At 44.5% G+C, this 14,001-nt stretch overlaps 1 protein-coding gene across 1 annotated transcript in view; it reads right to left on the reverse strand.

The window, feature by feature from the left end:
- il6r (interleukin 6 receptor) overlaps positions 1-14,001 on the reverse strand; it is a 30,091-nt gene that overhangs the window by 8,731 nt on the left and 7,359 nt on the right. The window contains exons 2-5 of the mRNA XM_056287039.1: positions 5,213-5,905; positions 3,859-3,982; positions 3,103-3,281; positions 2,801-2,970 (exon numbers count right to left, since the gene is read on the reverse strand). Coding sequence (XP_056143014.1) covers positions 2,801-2,970; positions 3,103-3,281; positions 3,859-3,982; positions 5,213-5,905 — 1,166 coding nt within the window. The remainder of the gene's footprint in view (positions 1-2,800; positions 2,971-3,102; positions 3,282-3,858; positions 3,983-5,212; positions 5,906-14,001) is intronic.

Consider the following 14,001-nt stretch of genomic DNA (forward strand, 5'->3'; position numbering starts at 1 on the left):
GAGAACATTGGAAAGAGCTCCACTGAAGCTGATGGGGAGCCTTTAAGTGCCTGGCCACAAGGGCACCTCACTAGTAGTTCTTACTTCTCCTCCCTTACCCCAACCCAGTCTGTATCCTGCCCCAAAATAGACTTATCAAACCAGGGTTGGTATTCACCCTCTACACACACATGCCCTCTTATTCTATGTATAGTCTATGTCATTTTTATGTATATTGTATGTATATTCCTTGATATAGGTATATATATATATATATTTAAATATTTTTAGCTGATCTCATGTGATGCACATTGCATTACCATTTAATGTATAAAATGTACTGTTTAAACAAAGTTTGGCTGTTGGAGAGGAGAGCGGAGTCAATTCCATTTACTTTGCCCGCTCATAGTTTCCCTATCTGTCTTGGAGACACAAAGTCCACACGTCTAACATCTAGGTAACCTTCAGCCCTGCAGGCATATTATGTGCACAATTCCGGGTATGTGGGTTTTGGCATAGACCGGCGAGATAGATAAGAGTTTTCTGGCAAATGCACCTTGTCCCTACTGTGTCAGACTTGAAATTAATGACTGAGACCCCAATGATCTGCTGATCATTTGGACTAAATTCATTCAGTCCTCGGGCCGCTGACTTCTGACCAATGACAGCTGACGTACAGAGTAACAGTATGTACGGTGAGGCGGTATTTGTGTGAGAGGGGGGAGGGGAAGGTGAGCGCGGGCGTTAGCGTGAACGAGGTGGATTATTTACTTTATGATCCATTTTCTTCGATGTCTTCAGAGGGAAAATTGGGAGTGAAGAGACTGGGGACACATCGCCCAAACGATGTTCGAATAACACAACAGTACAAATGACAAAATCGTAGATTTGCGTTACTTGGTTTCCGAGGAAGGACTGGCTAACGGCAAGTGTAGCTAAGAATTCCCTTTTCTGTTTCCCATGCACTTTGAAGCCCAAGGTTTGACTTGATACTTGCCACCACCTTGTCAGCTGAAAATCTAAATTTGGGCAGTGTGGTAGAGTGTGGGTGGAGCTGTCCTGGAACCTCGGGGGCAGACAGGTTGACAGACCTGTCAATCAAGGCATATGCCCTCAATACGCCATTTTTCCCCCTCCTTAACATAATTTCTAAAACAAACATCCTCTCACTATGTGTCAGACTTGAAATTAGTGACTGAGACCCCAAATGTAGTGACTTTGTATTTGAAGGTAAAAGTTGGGAATTCTCTAATTGACTTGCGTTGGGCCTGATGTTTTTTGGATCCAGCCACCTGGTGGCCACGGTGGAACTGCACCTTTAGACACCGCATTGACTTCAACTTCCGGCCCCGGTGGTTGCCACTTGGAAGTACTACACATCTAGTTAGAGGTCAAGCAAAAACAGCTATCTCTTCCACCAATCTTAAAGGAGCCCTACACCAATTTTCAACAATTTTTGCCTTTATTACTCGTAGGACTTCCATGTCTGCAAGATCCAGCAGGCTCGCCAGTGTTTTCTGTATTGCCGTAGCCGGCTGTAGAGACCTCACTTACTTTCGAGGTCCAATGACGCTTTGCTGACGTCACTGTGTGGCGGAAGAACCACTGCTGAGAAATGGAGAGTTGAGTTTTCAGTTCTGATTCTCGATCAACAGGAGTGGATCCTATGTCTCCTGGAAAGGCACAGCAGCCGTACTGATGGCAATACACTCGGCTGGTGTACCAGAAATCATTTAGACGGCAAAATGATCCCAGTGTCTCCACTGAAAACCCTTTGGAAGACTCCGATATTGACAATGTTTTGCATTTAGGTGTACAGAGGAACTCCAACAAAGAGAGAGAAGGAGGTTGCCGCTGCTTTGGCCATACAGAGAGACCCCCTCGAGCTGCCGAGAGGCTTTAGTGACCAGTGGTGTTTGTGTACAAACTGTCCCATTATGCCAACAGAAACTGAATCCCTGTGTTTCTGCGAGTTTCACTGTTAAATAAATAAACCGTAACAATGAACGGGAGCGTGTCATACTTAAGCAATATTTTCTTTATTTAAGATGTACGCTGTTTTGTTTTTTTTGAGCGCGAGTGTGTGCGGGTGTATTAGAGGCATTACGGCTGTAGTCAGTACGTCTCGAGGTTTGTACCCTCGTGCAATGCTTTCGGGTACATGTAGAACCTGCAGGACAGGCTCTCTGAACAGGGCACGACCATTTTCACCAAAGCAGGTTTTAACAGACGATATAGATCGTCGGTACTTCCTGGATGTGCACATTATGAGCGACGAAATCTCCCTTTAACTCCACTCTCACAAACGATCTGCTCTTTGAATACTTCCCTGATAGCAAAATTGCTGTGGCCCGGACCCGTCCCAAATGATGGCACTTGGGCGGTACGCTCCTGTCTGCCAGGTCTGGGCCAGAACCAAGCCATAGCAATGCTGCATGTGCCACATATTTGCCAAAGGTGGCCCATATTTGTTTTGTGATATTTGGGCCATATTCACCATTTACCACACGGGCCACTTCAGGGTCACATCCAGATTACATGTTGCCGAGAGCACCACATCTTTGCCAAAAAAGGCCCACATTTGACTTGGCATGTTAAGGCCATATTTGCTATTATACATGTGGGCCACTTCAAGCTCGCATCCATTTTGTCAGGGCCAGAAGAAGACCATCAGTGCCACATCATTGCCTAAAGTGGCCCACATCCGGATGCTATCTGGGTTGTTGCTTTGGCCACACACACACACACACACACACACACACACACACACACACACACACACACACAACCATCTGTCGCACTTGCACACAGACACAGGTACCTGTCCATGCAGCCCTGGAGGGTTACTGGGTCTGTAGCTGATTTCATAGTCGAGCTCATAGTTATCATCAACCCGCTTCCAGGATGAGGGAGCACCCCAAGTAACTCTCAGCCTCCTCTCATGGCCCTCCACCAAGTGGATCTTCAGTGCTGACGGGGGGTCTGGCTTCACTAAGGGGGTCAGAGGGAGTGAGAGAAGTCAGTGAGTAGGAAGTTGAAATTGTCTTTTTACTTGGAGACCAGACATTGAAATGGACACGCACGCACACACATACATGTACGCGTCAGTAGGTACAAACTCACAGATGCTAAGAGGTGTGAATTCCAGCAGAGCACTCGTGGCATTTCCGGCGGCGCTTGTGACACACAGATAGGCCATGTGTGGCACTCTGTTTGCCTCCTCATCATAGTCCAGAGCACACCAGCAGCGGGCCAGCCGGGGCGAGTAGGAGCACTCCGAACGAGAGAACGATGCTGACAGACTGAAGGATGAGAGTGGGTAGAAGTTTGTGAAAGAAGAAAGGATATACAGATAGATAGATAGATAGATAGATAGATAGATAGATAGATAGATAGATAGATAGATAGATAGATAGATAGATAGAGCTACAGTAAGATGGATAGATAGACAGAGAGAGAAAGACAAAGTAAGATGGACAGACAGAGTGAGCGAGAGAGAGAAAGAGATAGACAGCTAGATAGAGCGACAGACAGACAGACAGACAGACAGACAGACAGATAGATAGATAGATAGATAGATAGATAGATAGATAGATAGATAGATAGATAGATAGATAGATAGATAGATAGATAGATAGACAGTAAGATGAATATAGATAAGACACAGACAGACCGACAGACACAGAGCGATAGAGAGCCAAGAAGACAGTAAGATGGATATAGACATAGACAGACAGATAGATAGATAGAAAGATAGACAGATAGAGTACCATAAGTGTGGTACAGAATCTAGAAAAGGTTTGTGTGTCACATCACTCAAGATAACAAGACATATGTGGAAACAGAAGTGGGAGGATGAGGCTCCATGTGCAGCATTACCCTGTACTGATGAAGAGGTAGCAGTGAGGGCGCATGGTGACGAGGGACTGCAGCATCCACTCACAGCGGATTTTACTGCTGGGCGACCTTTTGTAGCAGGACAGGGTGGGACGCTCCGGAGGATCTAATGAAGGGACGAAACATCAGAGCCGGATGATAAACATCCCTGTGTGTGAACCTCGCTGAAAACTTATTGTCATGAAATTGTCTTTAACACTTGTCATATTAGATACAACAGCAGATTAAATCTAATATAGCCAGCAATGTCAGAGTTTAGCTTCAATTTGATGGTGTGCTTAGAAATTCTGATACTGCTCGGTGGCCTTGGAAGCTGATAGTATTGCTAAATAAATGTAAGATTTATATTGCTATGACAATTTGTATCCGTCCAATCACCCCGCTCTTCAGGGCCGTCCCGCTCGCTGCTCCACCCCCTCTGCCGATCCGGGGAGGGCTGCAGACTACCACATGCCTCACCCGATACACTCGGAGTCGCCAGCCGCTTCTTTTCACCTGACAGTGAGGCGTTTCGCCAGGGGGCCATAGCGCATGGGAGGATCACACTATTCCCCCAAGTTCCCCCTCCCCCCTGAATAGGCGCCCCCGACCAACCAGAGGAGGAGCTAGTGCAGCGACCAGGACACATACCCACATCCGGCTTCCCACCCGCAGACACGGCCAATTGTGTCTGTAGGGACACCTGACCAAACAATCGCAATTTTCAATATTAGCTCTCTCTCTCTCTCTCTCTCTCTCTCTCTCTCTCTCTCTCTCTCTCTCTCTCTCTCTCTCTCTCTATATATATATGTTGTAGGGATAACACTCCTTTAGCAGCCATAATACCTAAGTCTTTTATGTGTCTCTGAAAACGCCACTAACATTTTGTCCACCAATGACGTCATCGGTGGACAACCCTCGATGTGAAAACTTTCCTCCTGGTTTGCCCATAGGCTGCATTGTGTAAGAAAATGTGAATAACAACGTCATATTACACAGCTGTATGAAGCGCTGATATTCGCATTTTCACATACAATGCAGTCTATCGACTATAACAGGAAGTAAGTTTTCACATTCGCGGATTCTTCGCCTGTGACGTCACTGTGTCGGCAGCGGTTCGGAGGCACTCGGAGGACTGCTCAGTAATATGGCTGCTCCCTATGACAGATATCTACGTGGAGATAATAATAGAAATCACGACTGTTTCCCTTTAACACACATCCAAATTGAACGAATAAAGTTATCCATTGTGACGTCACAAACACACTATGGCTAAACGACGGTGTTATGGCACCGTGTCACTTTTATCACACTCTGTTGTACTATGTTATAACTGGGTTGGTCCTCTGTGACTCACCTGCAACAATCACTTTGAATGACGACAGCGTTCCGCCTTTATGATGACAACTGTACCTCCCAGAATGCTGGGACGTCACAGAGGGAAGGGACAGAGAAGTCCCACTGCTGTCAAACGTGATGCCCTCCAAGCCGTTTTCTCCCCCCTTCAACGTCCTCCCATCCCGTCTCCACTGCAGCCTCCTCTGGACCCTTGTTGTGACCCTCACCCCATCATTATACTCCTCCTCCTCCTCCTCTTCTACGTCCGTCTCCTTGGCCCACCAATCGGACTCCGTCCCCGCCATTGTGCTCATGCTGGTTGGCTGGACCGTTGGGTCTAAGGGAGGGGCACCGGGTTCTGGATGTGTATATAAAGGACGACCACTCCCCTCTGGGCCTTTGTACCCGCTCTCCATCGTGGTTTCTCCGTTCTCCTCGGTCACGGTTTTGGCTGTCGATACAGTGGAGAGTCTGGAACTTTCCGCGTCCCGGGCGCCATATCTGTCTCTTTTACGCTGTATCTCAGTGGTGGTTTCTGTGCTGCCGGGTCTGCTGGTGCCGGTTGGCGTTGCGTCATCAGAACTCTGTGCCCTGCTGGTGAGTGACCCGTCTCTGCTGGCAGCTGTCTTAACCCCATCTACTATCATGTGACCGCCGCAGGTCAAGGCCAACCTGCTGCCCGTGGGTAACACCAGCACGCCTGGAGGAGGATCTGGACCAGAAAAATACGATAGTGAATTGACACGCCATGCTACTGTAACCGGTTCTTTTCTTGCCCGGTGCAGGATTCGATACGAGGTGTACTGCACCACAAGGCGACATCACTGACCGCTCGGCTAAAGGGTCAGACCCGTTAGCTAGAGGCTAATGTGTCTTAGTAGTTTAGTCGTCACCCTCTCCCGGAAGCGCGCCCTGTTATTCCCGCGCTCCGAAGAGACTTCTGAGGATCTGCACGCTTCCGGATCCCACCGCTGCCACCGGTTATTTTCTTGCCCGGTGCGGGATTCGATACGAGGTGTACTGCACCACAAGGCGACATCACTGACTGCTCGACTAAAGGGTCAGACCCGTTAGCTAGGGACTAACGTGTCTTACACTCACTATTTCTCTGTTGAAATTTTGAAATGTCATTACTTTTGTTGAAGAGCGCATAACGACTTGTCTAGGACTTGAAACTCCCAACCAAGATTCGGATTCGGGACTTGTCTTGGTGACTCGAGTGCCAAGACTTCAGAGTCACTTGTGACTCGGAAAACAAGGACCTGACCCCCACCTCTGGTTTTACGGAGCCAGCAAGAATCAGAAATAGAGAGGTGAGGCTGAGACGCAGCGAAACACGAAGGCTCAATAGAGAAGTGTGGAGAGGAAGCACAGAGTGAAACTGGTGGGTGATTTTGGTTATGCAAGTTAGTTTTGCTTTGTTTTCGTCTCATTTATGCTGCCCGATCAACCGCAGCGGACACGCAAGACAAAGGAAACTGATATTACTCAAAGATTCAGGTTTCAGAAGTGTAAAATAAGAGGGGGTTGAATCACCGCGAATCAACACACACACACACAATTTGAGACCATTTCTGTGTAGACTCCACTCATACCGTCCAACACCATGAGTCACACTCGGCTCCCATATAGTAGTGTAAACTACTAATAAGACACATTAGCCCCTAGCTAACGGGTCTGACCCTTTAGCCGAGCGGTCAGCGATGTCGCCTGGTGGTGCAGTACACCCCGTATCGAATCCCGCACCGGGCAAGAAAAGAACCGGTTACATTGGTGGCAGCGGTGGGATCCGGAAGTGTGCAGATCCTCAGAAGTCTCTTCGAAGCGCGGGAAGAACAGGGCGCGCTTCCGGGAGAGGGTGACGACTAAACTACTAATAATGGGTCTGACCGTTAGCTAGGGGGGTGCAGTACACCCCGCATCGAATCCCGCACCGGGCGAGAAAATAACCGGTTACATTGGGATACTAAAGGGCCGTTTACACGGCAACGTTTTCAACACAAAACGGTAAAGTATTGTTGCGTTTTGGCCGTTCGTTCACACCACAACGGCGTTTTGGGGGCCTTAAGGCGCGAACTTCTGAAACCGGGCTCCGGGGTGAAATCTTCAGAAAAGGCAACTCCAGCCTCGCCGTCTAAACCAGCAAAACTGGTTCGTGTGGGGAAAACGGTGACGTCACGGCCCCGCTTCGCACATGCGTATTACGTTTTCAGCAAACGGCCATGCACGAGTAAGAGGACTTCGTTAGCGGGGGGGACCCTTTCGCTCCCGCCGTTTATTGATACTTCAAATACATTCAAACAGAGCAAAATAGACACACGAGACACCACAAAAACAATAGATTGAAGATAAAAAAAAACAATAAAGACACAAAAAGAGAAAGTAAATTATAAAAAATAAATAACAGAAAAAATAAGTAAATAAAGGCGAGATCATATTTTATGTAAACAGATTCAGAGATTTGCAAATGTTGATAGATTTTAAAGCCTTTGTGTTTTTTGAAGTGGAGATTGTCCTTATATATTGTTCAACTTCTTTTTTAAGTGCAAAGAGTTGAGGCTTTCTGCTGGAGAATTTACATTTATGTATATGAAACTTGGCTAAAAATAAAAGCGTATTTATAAAAAAGAATGCATCGCCATCTTTGTGATTAAAATTATGAAAACCAAAAATAACATTCTTATAGTAAAGGTGAAAATCAGAAAAGACAAAATCAGCGATAAACTTGTGGAAGTCTCTCCAGAATTTATAAGTGAACTGACATGACCAGAATAAGTGGACACGTGTTTCAGGATGCATTTACCAAAAAGAACATTCAACATCTATATTATTTTTAAACTTTGATAAATATTGTTTTGCAGGGTAGAATTTGTGTAGCAATTTAAATGAAATTTCTTTGACTTTGTTTGTTAAAAAAATCTTTGTGGTAACGACCAAACTTTCTTCCATTCAACATCATTCACAAAGTTGTCCCAAAAAATGTTGCCGGTGGGACGGAAACTAGGCTATCCTGAAACATGGCTCTTATTCTGGAGTTCAGAAGTTTACATGATGAGAAGCAGACAGTACCAAGAGGAGACTGTGACACATAAGGAGGGTTGAATGATATGAGAGGAGAGCTGCCAGAGGACCTGAATAACATGCACAGACCAGAAGGGATAGCATCAAATACCACCGAAAATTCTCTAGGCGTTACTGGTACATTATATCTCATTAGAAATTCAGAGTAATTATATAGCAGCCCATCTTTTTTGAACAATTGGCCAACTAAAACAAGACCATTGTTAAACCATCTGTCCAAAAACAATGTTTTGTTCTTATAAACAATATTACAGTTGTTCCAGATGAAACAATTCTGTGGAGAGAAATTGTGTTTGTATATCAATGCCCACGCTAAAAGGACCTGTTGATGGAAGTGAGAAAGTTTCAGAGGTATTTTCGGAATGCTATAATTACATAGCAGCAGGAAATTAAGGCCGCCTAAGTTTGAGAACACATGATGTGAAATGAAATTCCAGATAGATGTGGGATTTTTCAAATATTTTTTTATCCAGTTTATCTTGAAGGTATTGTTGAGTGCACCAAAATCAATAAAATTCAAACCACCTTTGTCATATGCGCTTAAAGTAACAGATTTTCGTAAATAGTGGGTTTTGTTTTTCCATAAAAAATTGTTTAACATTTTATCAATTGATTTGCAGATTGTGTTATCGACATGTAAGGACTGAGCAGCATAGGTTAGACGAGAGATTCCTTCTGCCTTCGAAAGCAGAACTCTACCCCTTAGAGACAAGTCTCTCTGCAGCCAGTGATTAAAGATTTTTTGGGACTTTTCTATAATAGGGCTGAAGTTTACAGAGCTTCTGGATTGCCTATCTTTAGTGATTTGAATACCGAGGTATGTTACAGTCTTTCACAGGAATCCCATGAATTGAGGTCGCCAAACAGTCTTTAACAGGCAAAAGTTCACATTTATTAAGATTAAGGAAAAGTCCAGAGGCTTTCGAGAAGGATTGGATACTGTTGATAGCGACAGAAACTTGCGAGGCATCTCTGAGAAACAGAGCCATGTCATCTGCCAGTTGACTTATAAATATTTCTCTGTCAGCTACGACCATACCCTTTAATGAACTGAGTTTAATATGTAAATTAAGGAGTTGTACAGAAAGAAGAAACAGATACACTGAAAGGGGGCACCCCTGCCTCACTCCACGTTTCAAAGAAAATCTTGAGGAAGTACCACTAACAAGTTTTATGGAAATATTATTATTGAAATATAAAGTATGAACTGCATTGCAAAAGGATTGACCAAAACCAAATTTCTTCAAAGCAGTAATAATAAAATCATGTTCTAAGGAGTCAAAGGCCTTATAAAAATCCAAAAGAAGAATAAAACTCTCATCCTGCACACATTCTGGGTAGTCTATTATATCTAAGATTAGTCTTATGTTACTTGAAATATGACGATTCTGCATAAAGCCGGACTGACACTCATCAATAACAGTATCTAAAACAGGTTTTACTCTATTTGCAAGAATCAGCGCTAGTATCTTGTAATCGTTGTTCAATAAGGAAATTGGTCGCCAATTATCTAAGAATAAGGGGTCCTTTCTAGGTTTGGGAATCAGGGTGATTAGGCCTTGAGATAAAGTGGGAGGGAGCGCACCCCTATCAATACTTTCCTTAAAGACTTCCACAAGAAATGGGGCTAAGCTGTCAGAGAACTGCTTATAAAGTTCGACAGTAAGGCCATCTGTACCAGGAGACTTATTAACTTTTAGACACTTTATAGCACCTGCGACCTCATTCAGAGAAATTGACCTATCACAGAGTTCACTGTCAGCCTCACTCAGCTGAGTAATATTATCTATGGAGTTAAAAAAATCAGAAGCAGCTTGAGGGCAATAACTGGAAGAGTATAGTTTACTATAAAAATCAGCACAATACTTTGCTATGGTATTCTTATCGTTAGAAATTGTCCCATTAATATTTAGTTGTAGAATAGAGTTAATGCTGGATTGGTGTTTCTCGAGTCTGAAAAAATATGCAGAGTTTTGCTCTCCTTCTTCAAGCCACTTTTTGCGAGACCTAACAAATGCTCCTTCAGCTTTGCGCTTATAAATCTCATCCAACCTATGCTGCAAGTCAATTAGTTCTGCCTTATCATAGTCGTTGAGAGCCTCTTTTGGTTTGGATGTTAAAGATGTAATCTTATGTATTGTTTCATTCTCCTCAGCCCTTCTTTTCTTTGCCAAACAAATGCTATATCTACGAAAAAATTTGCCAAGTTCATATTTCAAAAGCTCCCAGTTGTTACAAAACATATTTTCAGCCTGAGCTTTGCTCCAGTGAAGCCTTATTAAACTATGAACTTCAGTAACTACTTCCTTATGCTCAAGGATAGTATTGTTAAGCTTCCAATATGACGCTTTAGCATCAGAAGACGATGACAAAGATATTTAAGTGAATTGTTTTGTGATCTGAAAGCGGCGTAGGAAAAATGTCAGTTTTAACTTCTTTCAAGTCTTTTGAAATAAGCCAATAATCAATCCTTGAGTGACTGGTTTGTGTCTTATTGCACCATGTGTATGCTCTTTGAGCTGGATGAGACTCCCTCCATGAATCTAATAAATCAAATCTTTGTGCAAACAACTTTACATGTGAGTTAGAGAAGTCTAAACCCCTATAAGGCCACCTATCCATGCAATTACCAAATACAACATTAAAGTCTCCACCAAAGATTATAAAAGAACCTGGATATTTGGACAGCCAGTGCAGTAAACGCTCTTCCAACCTGTCAAAATAAAGATTATTCTCTGTTTGACTGTTAAATCCATACACATTGACTAAAATATAGATAGAGTGTGCAACCTCAAGTATCAGAATAATATAATGACCGTCTTCATCACAGTCAGAGATTAAGATTTTTCCATTAAATCTGTTTTTCAGTATACAAACACCAGCAGAACGCTCTGTACCATGGGACAACCACGAATCATTTCCCCACTGCGACCTCCAGAAACACTTGTCTTGCTCAACTGAGTGGGACTCTTGTATAAAGCAAAAATCTGTGCCAAACTGCTTACAATATAAAAATATGGCTTTACGTTTCACATTACTTCTTAAACCTCTCACATTTAAAGAGATAATAGACAACGACATAAGGATAGAGCAAGGAAAGAAAAAAAGGACAAATAAGTGAAAGCTTAGACCAAATAAGTGAAGAAGTGGTTAAATTGAGAACCTGTGGTCACTTAAGAGAGTACTGTTGAAGGTGAGAACTGCAAACCCTGGATGAAGGACCAGTGAACTTGAGCCATAACAAAACGTATTTATAATAAAATACAGCCAAAGTAACATATAGCTCACCTCATGTGAGTGTATGAGTTTTGAAGGCAAAAAATGAAATCTCTCACTCGTTTTAAATAGTCCAACAAAAATAGCTGCTGTTCAACTCACCCAATACTTAATGTATGCATGAGTGCTTAAAATAAAGTGCATATTGAAATTATAAATAACTGAGAAATATATGGCAGCTTAAACCTGGTTAGCTTTTGAGTGCAATTACACCTAATATCAAGTAACAAGAAGAAAGAGCAGTCAATGGAAGAGATGAATAGAAGGCAGTTGAACCGTGTATTACTTCAGTTTGTACCTTGTGCTGCCTCAGAAAACGTCATTGAGGTGGAAATATTTCTTTCCCATTCACGAACGAAACACGCCAACTTATTTCCCCTGCGTGCTTTCTCCACGGCGGGCCAGAGGCGGTTTCTCCGGTCGCGCTCATCAGCTGACAGATCCTCTGCCAGCTTTAAGTTGTTGTCCTTCAGGAAGGCTGACTTCTTCGCGGCCCGCCAGACAGCATCACGGTGGACCCTGGATGTGAACTGCATGATGACGCCTCTGGGTTGGGTTTTGCTGGGTTTCTTAGGACCGAGGCGGTGCACCGTATCCACCACGTCTGGTAGTTTATCCTTCGCCTCCGGTAAAACAGACTGGCACACGTGGATAACCTCTTGCCGCAAGTCTTGCTTCTCCTTCTCGGCCAAGCCGGATAGTTTTACATGCCAACGGCGTGAACAGCGCCCCTTGCAGGTGAGAGATCCGCTTCTCCAGTGTTTCAGCGTACGCCTTGTATTTTTCAAGCTGTGATTCAACGTTGACATTTCTGTCCTTCATATCATTTATCTCAGCACATACAGCATCAAATGACTCTTCCACGGCTGTGATTTGTTTAGTGTTCTCTTGAACTGCCATCTTCACCTCGGAGATCACTGTGGTGTTGCCACTGACCATTGTTTCCAGCGTATCCGACCTCGAGTTGATCCGGCTAGTAAGGGACGTGAGCTGGGAGAGAACAGTAGTTGTCTCCGCGTCCCCAACAGGAGAGCAACATGGCGTGAGAGGAGGCGAAGGAAAGTCTTCTTCCATCAGGGCAAATTGTGGTGGTTCGGGTACCGCTTCGAGATAGTCATGCATGGAGTCGAGAAAAGTATGTTTACCGTCAGCAGGCTTATCAGGTGTCCAAGTTGACTTCTTGGGTTGGCTAACGTTAGCAGGCTTGCTAGCGGGGCTGATGTTAGCTGTAGACTTCCTAGGTTCGTTCTTTCTTTTCTCAAGTTTGCTCATTTTGGATGGTGGCTGTCAGCAAAAGTTGCGGGTGAGTAGTAATTGTCCAATAGGCGCAAATAAAGTCCTTGTTCACCGTTATGTAGTTAAAAAAAAAAAAAAAGGTTTGCAGAGCTCACGAAAACGTCATCGCTCAGAGCGCCATCTTGGCCATCCTCCTTCGAGCGTCCACTCGCCGTCGTCTGTTCACTTCCTCACCGCGCTGAGAAGAAAGCGTTTGTGCGCAGGCGCGTGGTGTTATTGGAGGGGGGGGGGGGTCCACCGGAAAGGCTCTCTAAAGTTTCATCGCCACCTACCGGCCTGGCGTGCGTACTACAGCGTTTTCAGTCGTTTTTTTTGTTGCGGCTCCGTGTGCACACGGATCGTATTCAAAACGATGTCGTCTGAACGCGGAACTTCTTTAAAACGCGAAGGGAAAACTTTCCCGTTTTTAGCAAAGGCCGTTGTCGTGCGAACGTCTGAAAGTCACACAAATCAAGAATGCTTTTTTGGACATTTTTATGTATTACGCATTGATTCAAAGCAGGGGCGGATCTACAGGGTGGCAAAGGGGTGGCAGCTGCCACCTCTGGGACACAGTCTTGCCACCCCTTTGCCACCCCAGGAAAAAATCTCTAGATCCACCACTGATTCAAAGTAGAACTGTAATTGTGGAAATGAAGAGTTGATTGTCTGCACTTGTTTTAAAAGCATCTCATCTTCGGTTGTGCAGAAAGTCTTTCAGGTCAAAAGGCTCAAGTCCAAGTCAGTCACGAGTCATTGGTGTTGAAGTTGAGTAACAAGTCATTTTAAATTTTATCAAGTCGAGACTAGTCATCTAATTAGTGACTTGAGTCTGACTTGGGTCCAAGTCATGTGACTCAAGTCCACACCTCTGCCTAAAATTGGAATTTTCTACGTGTTCGTTTTTTTCTTTGCGATAACACACCTTTTAATTCATCCATCCAGCCACTGTCCAAACCGCTTATCCTGCTCTCAGGGTTGTGGGGATGCTGGAGCCTACCCCAGCAGTCACTGGGTGGCAGGCAGGGAGACACCCTGGACAGGCCGCCAGTCTATCACAGCCCAGATAGCATCCGGATGTGGGCCACTTCAGGCAATGATGCGGCACTGATGGCCCTGACAAAATGGATGTGAGCCTGAAGTGGCCCGCATGTATAACAGCAAATATGGCCCAAA

This window comes from Lampris incognitus, chromosome 9 (assembly GCF_029633865.1).
Source record: "Lampris incognitus isolate fLamInc1 chromosome 9, fLamInc1.hap2, whole genome shotgun sequence".
Lineage (NCBI taxonomy): Eukaryota > Metazoa > Chordata > Actinopteri > Lampriformes > Lampridae > Lampris > Lampris incognitus.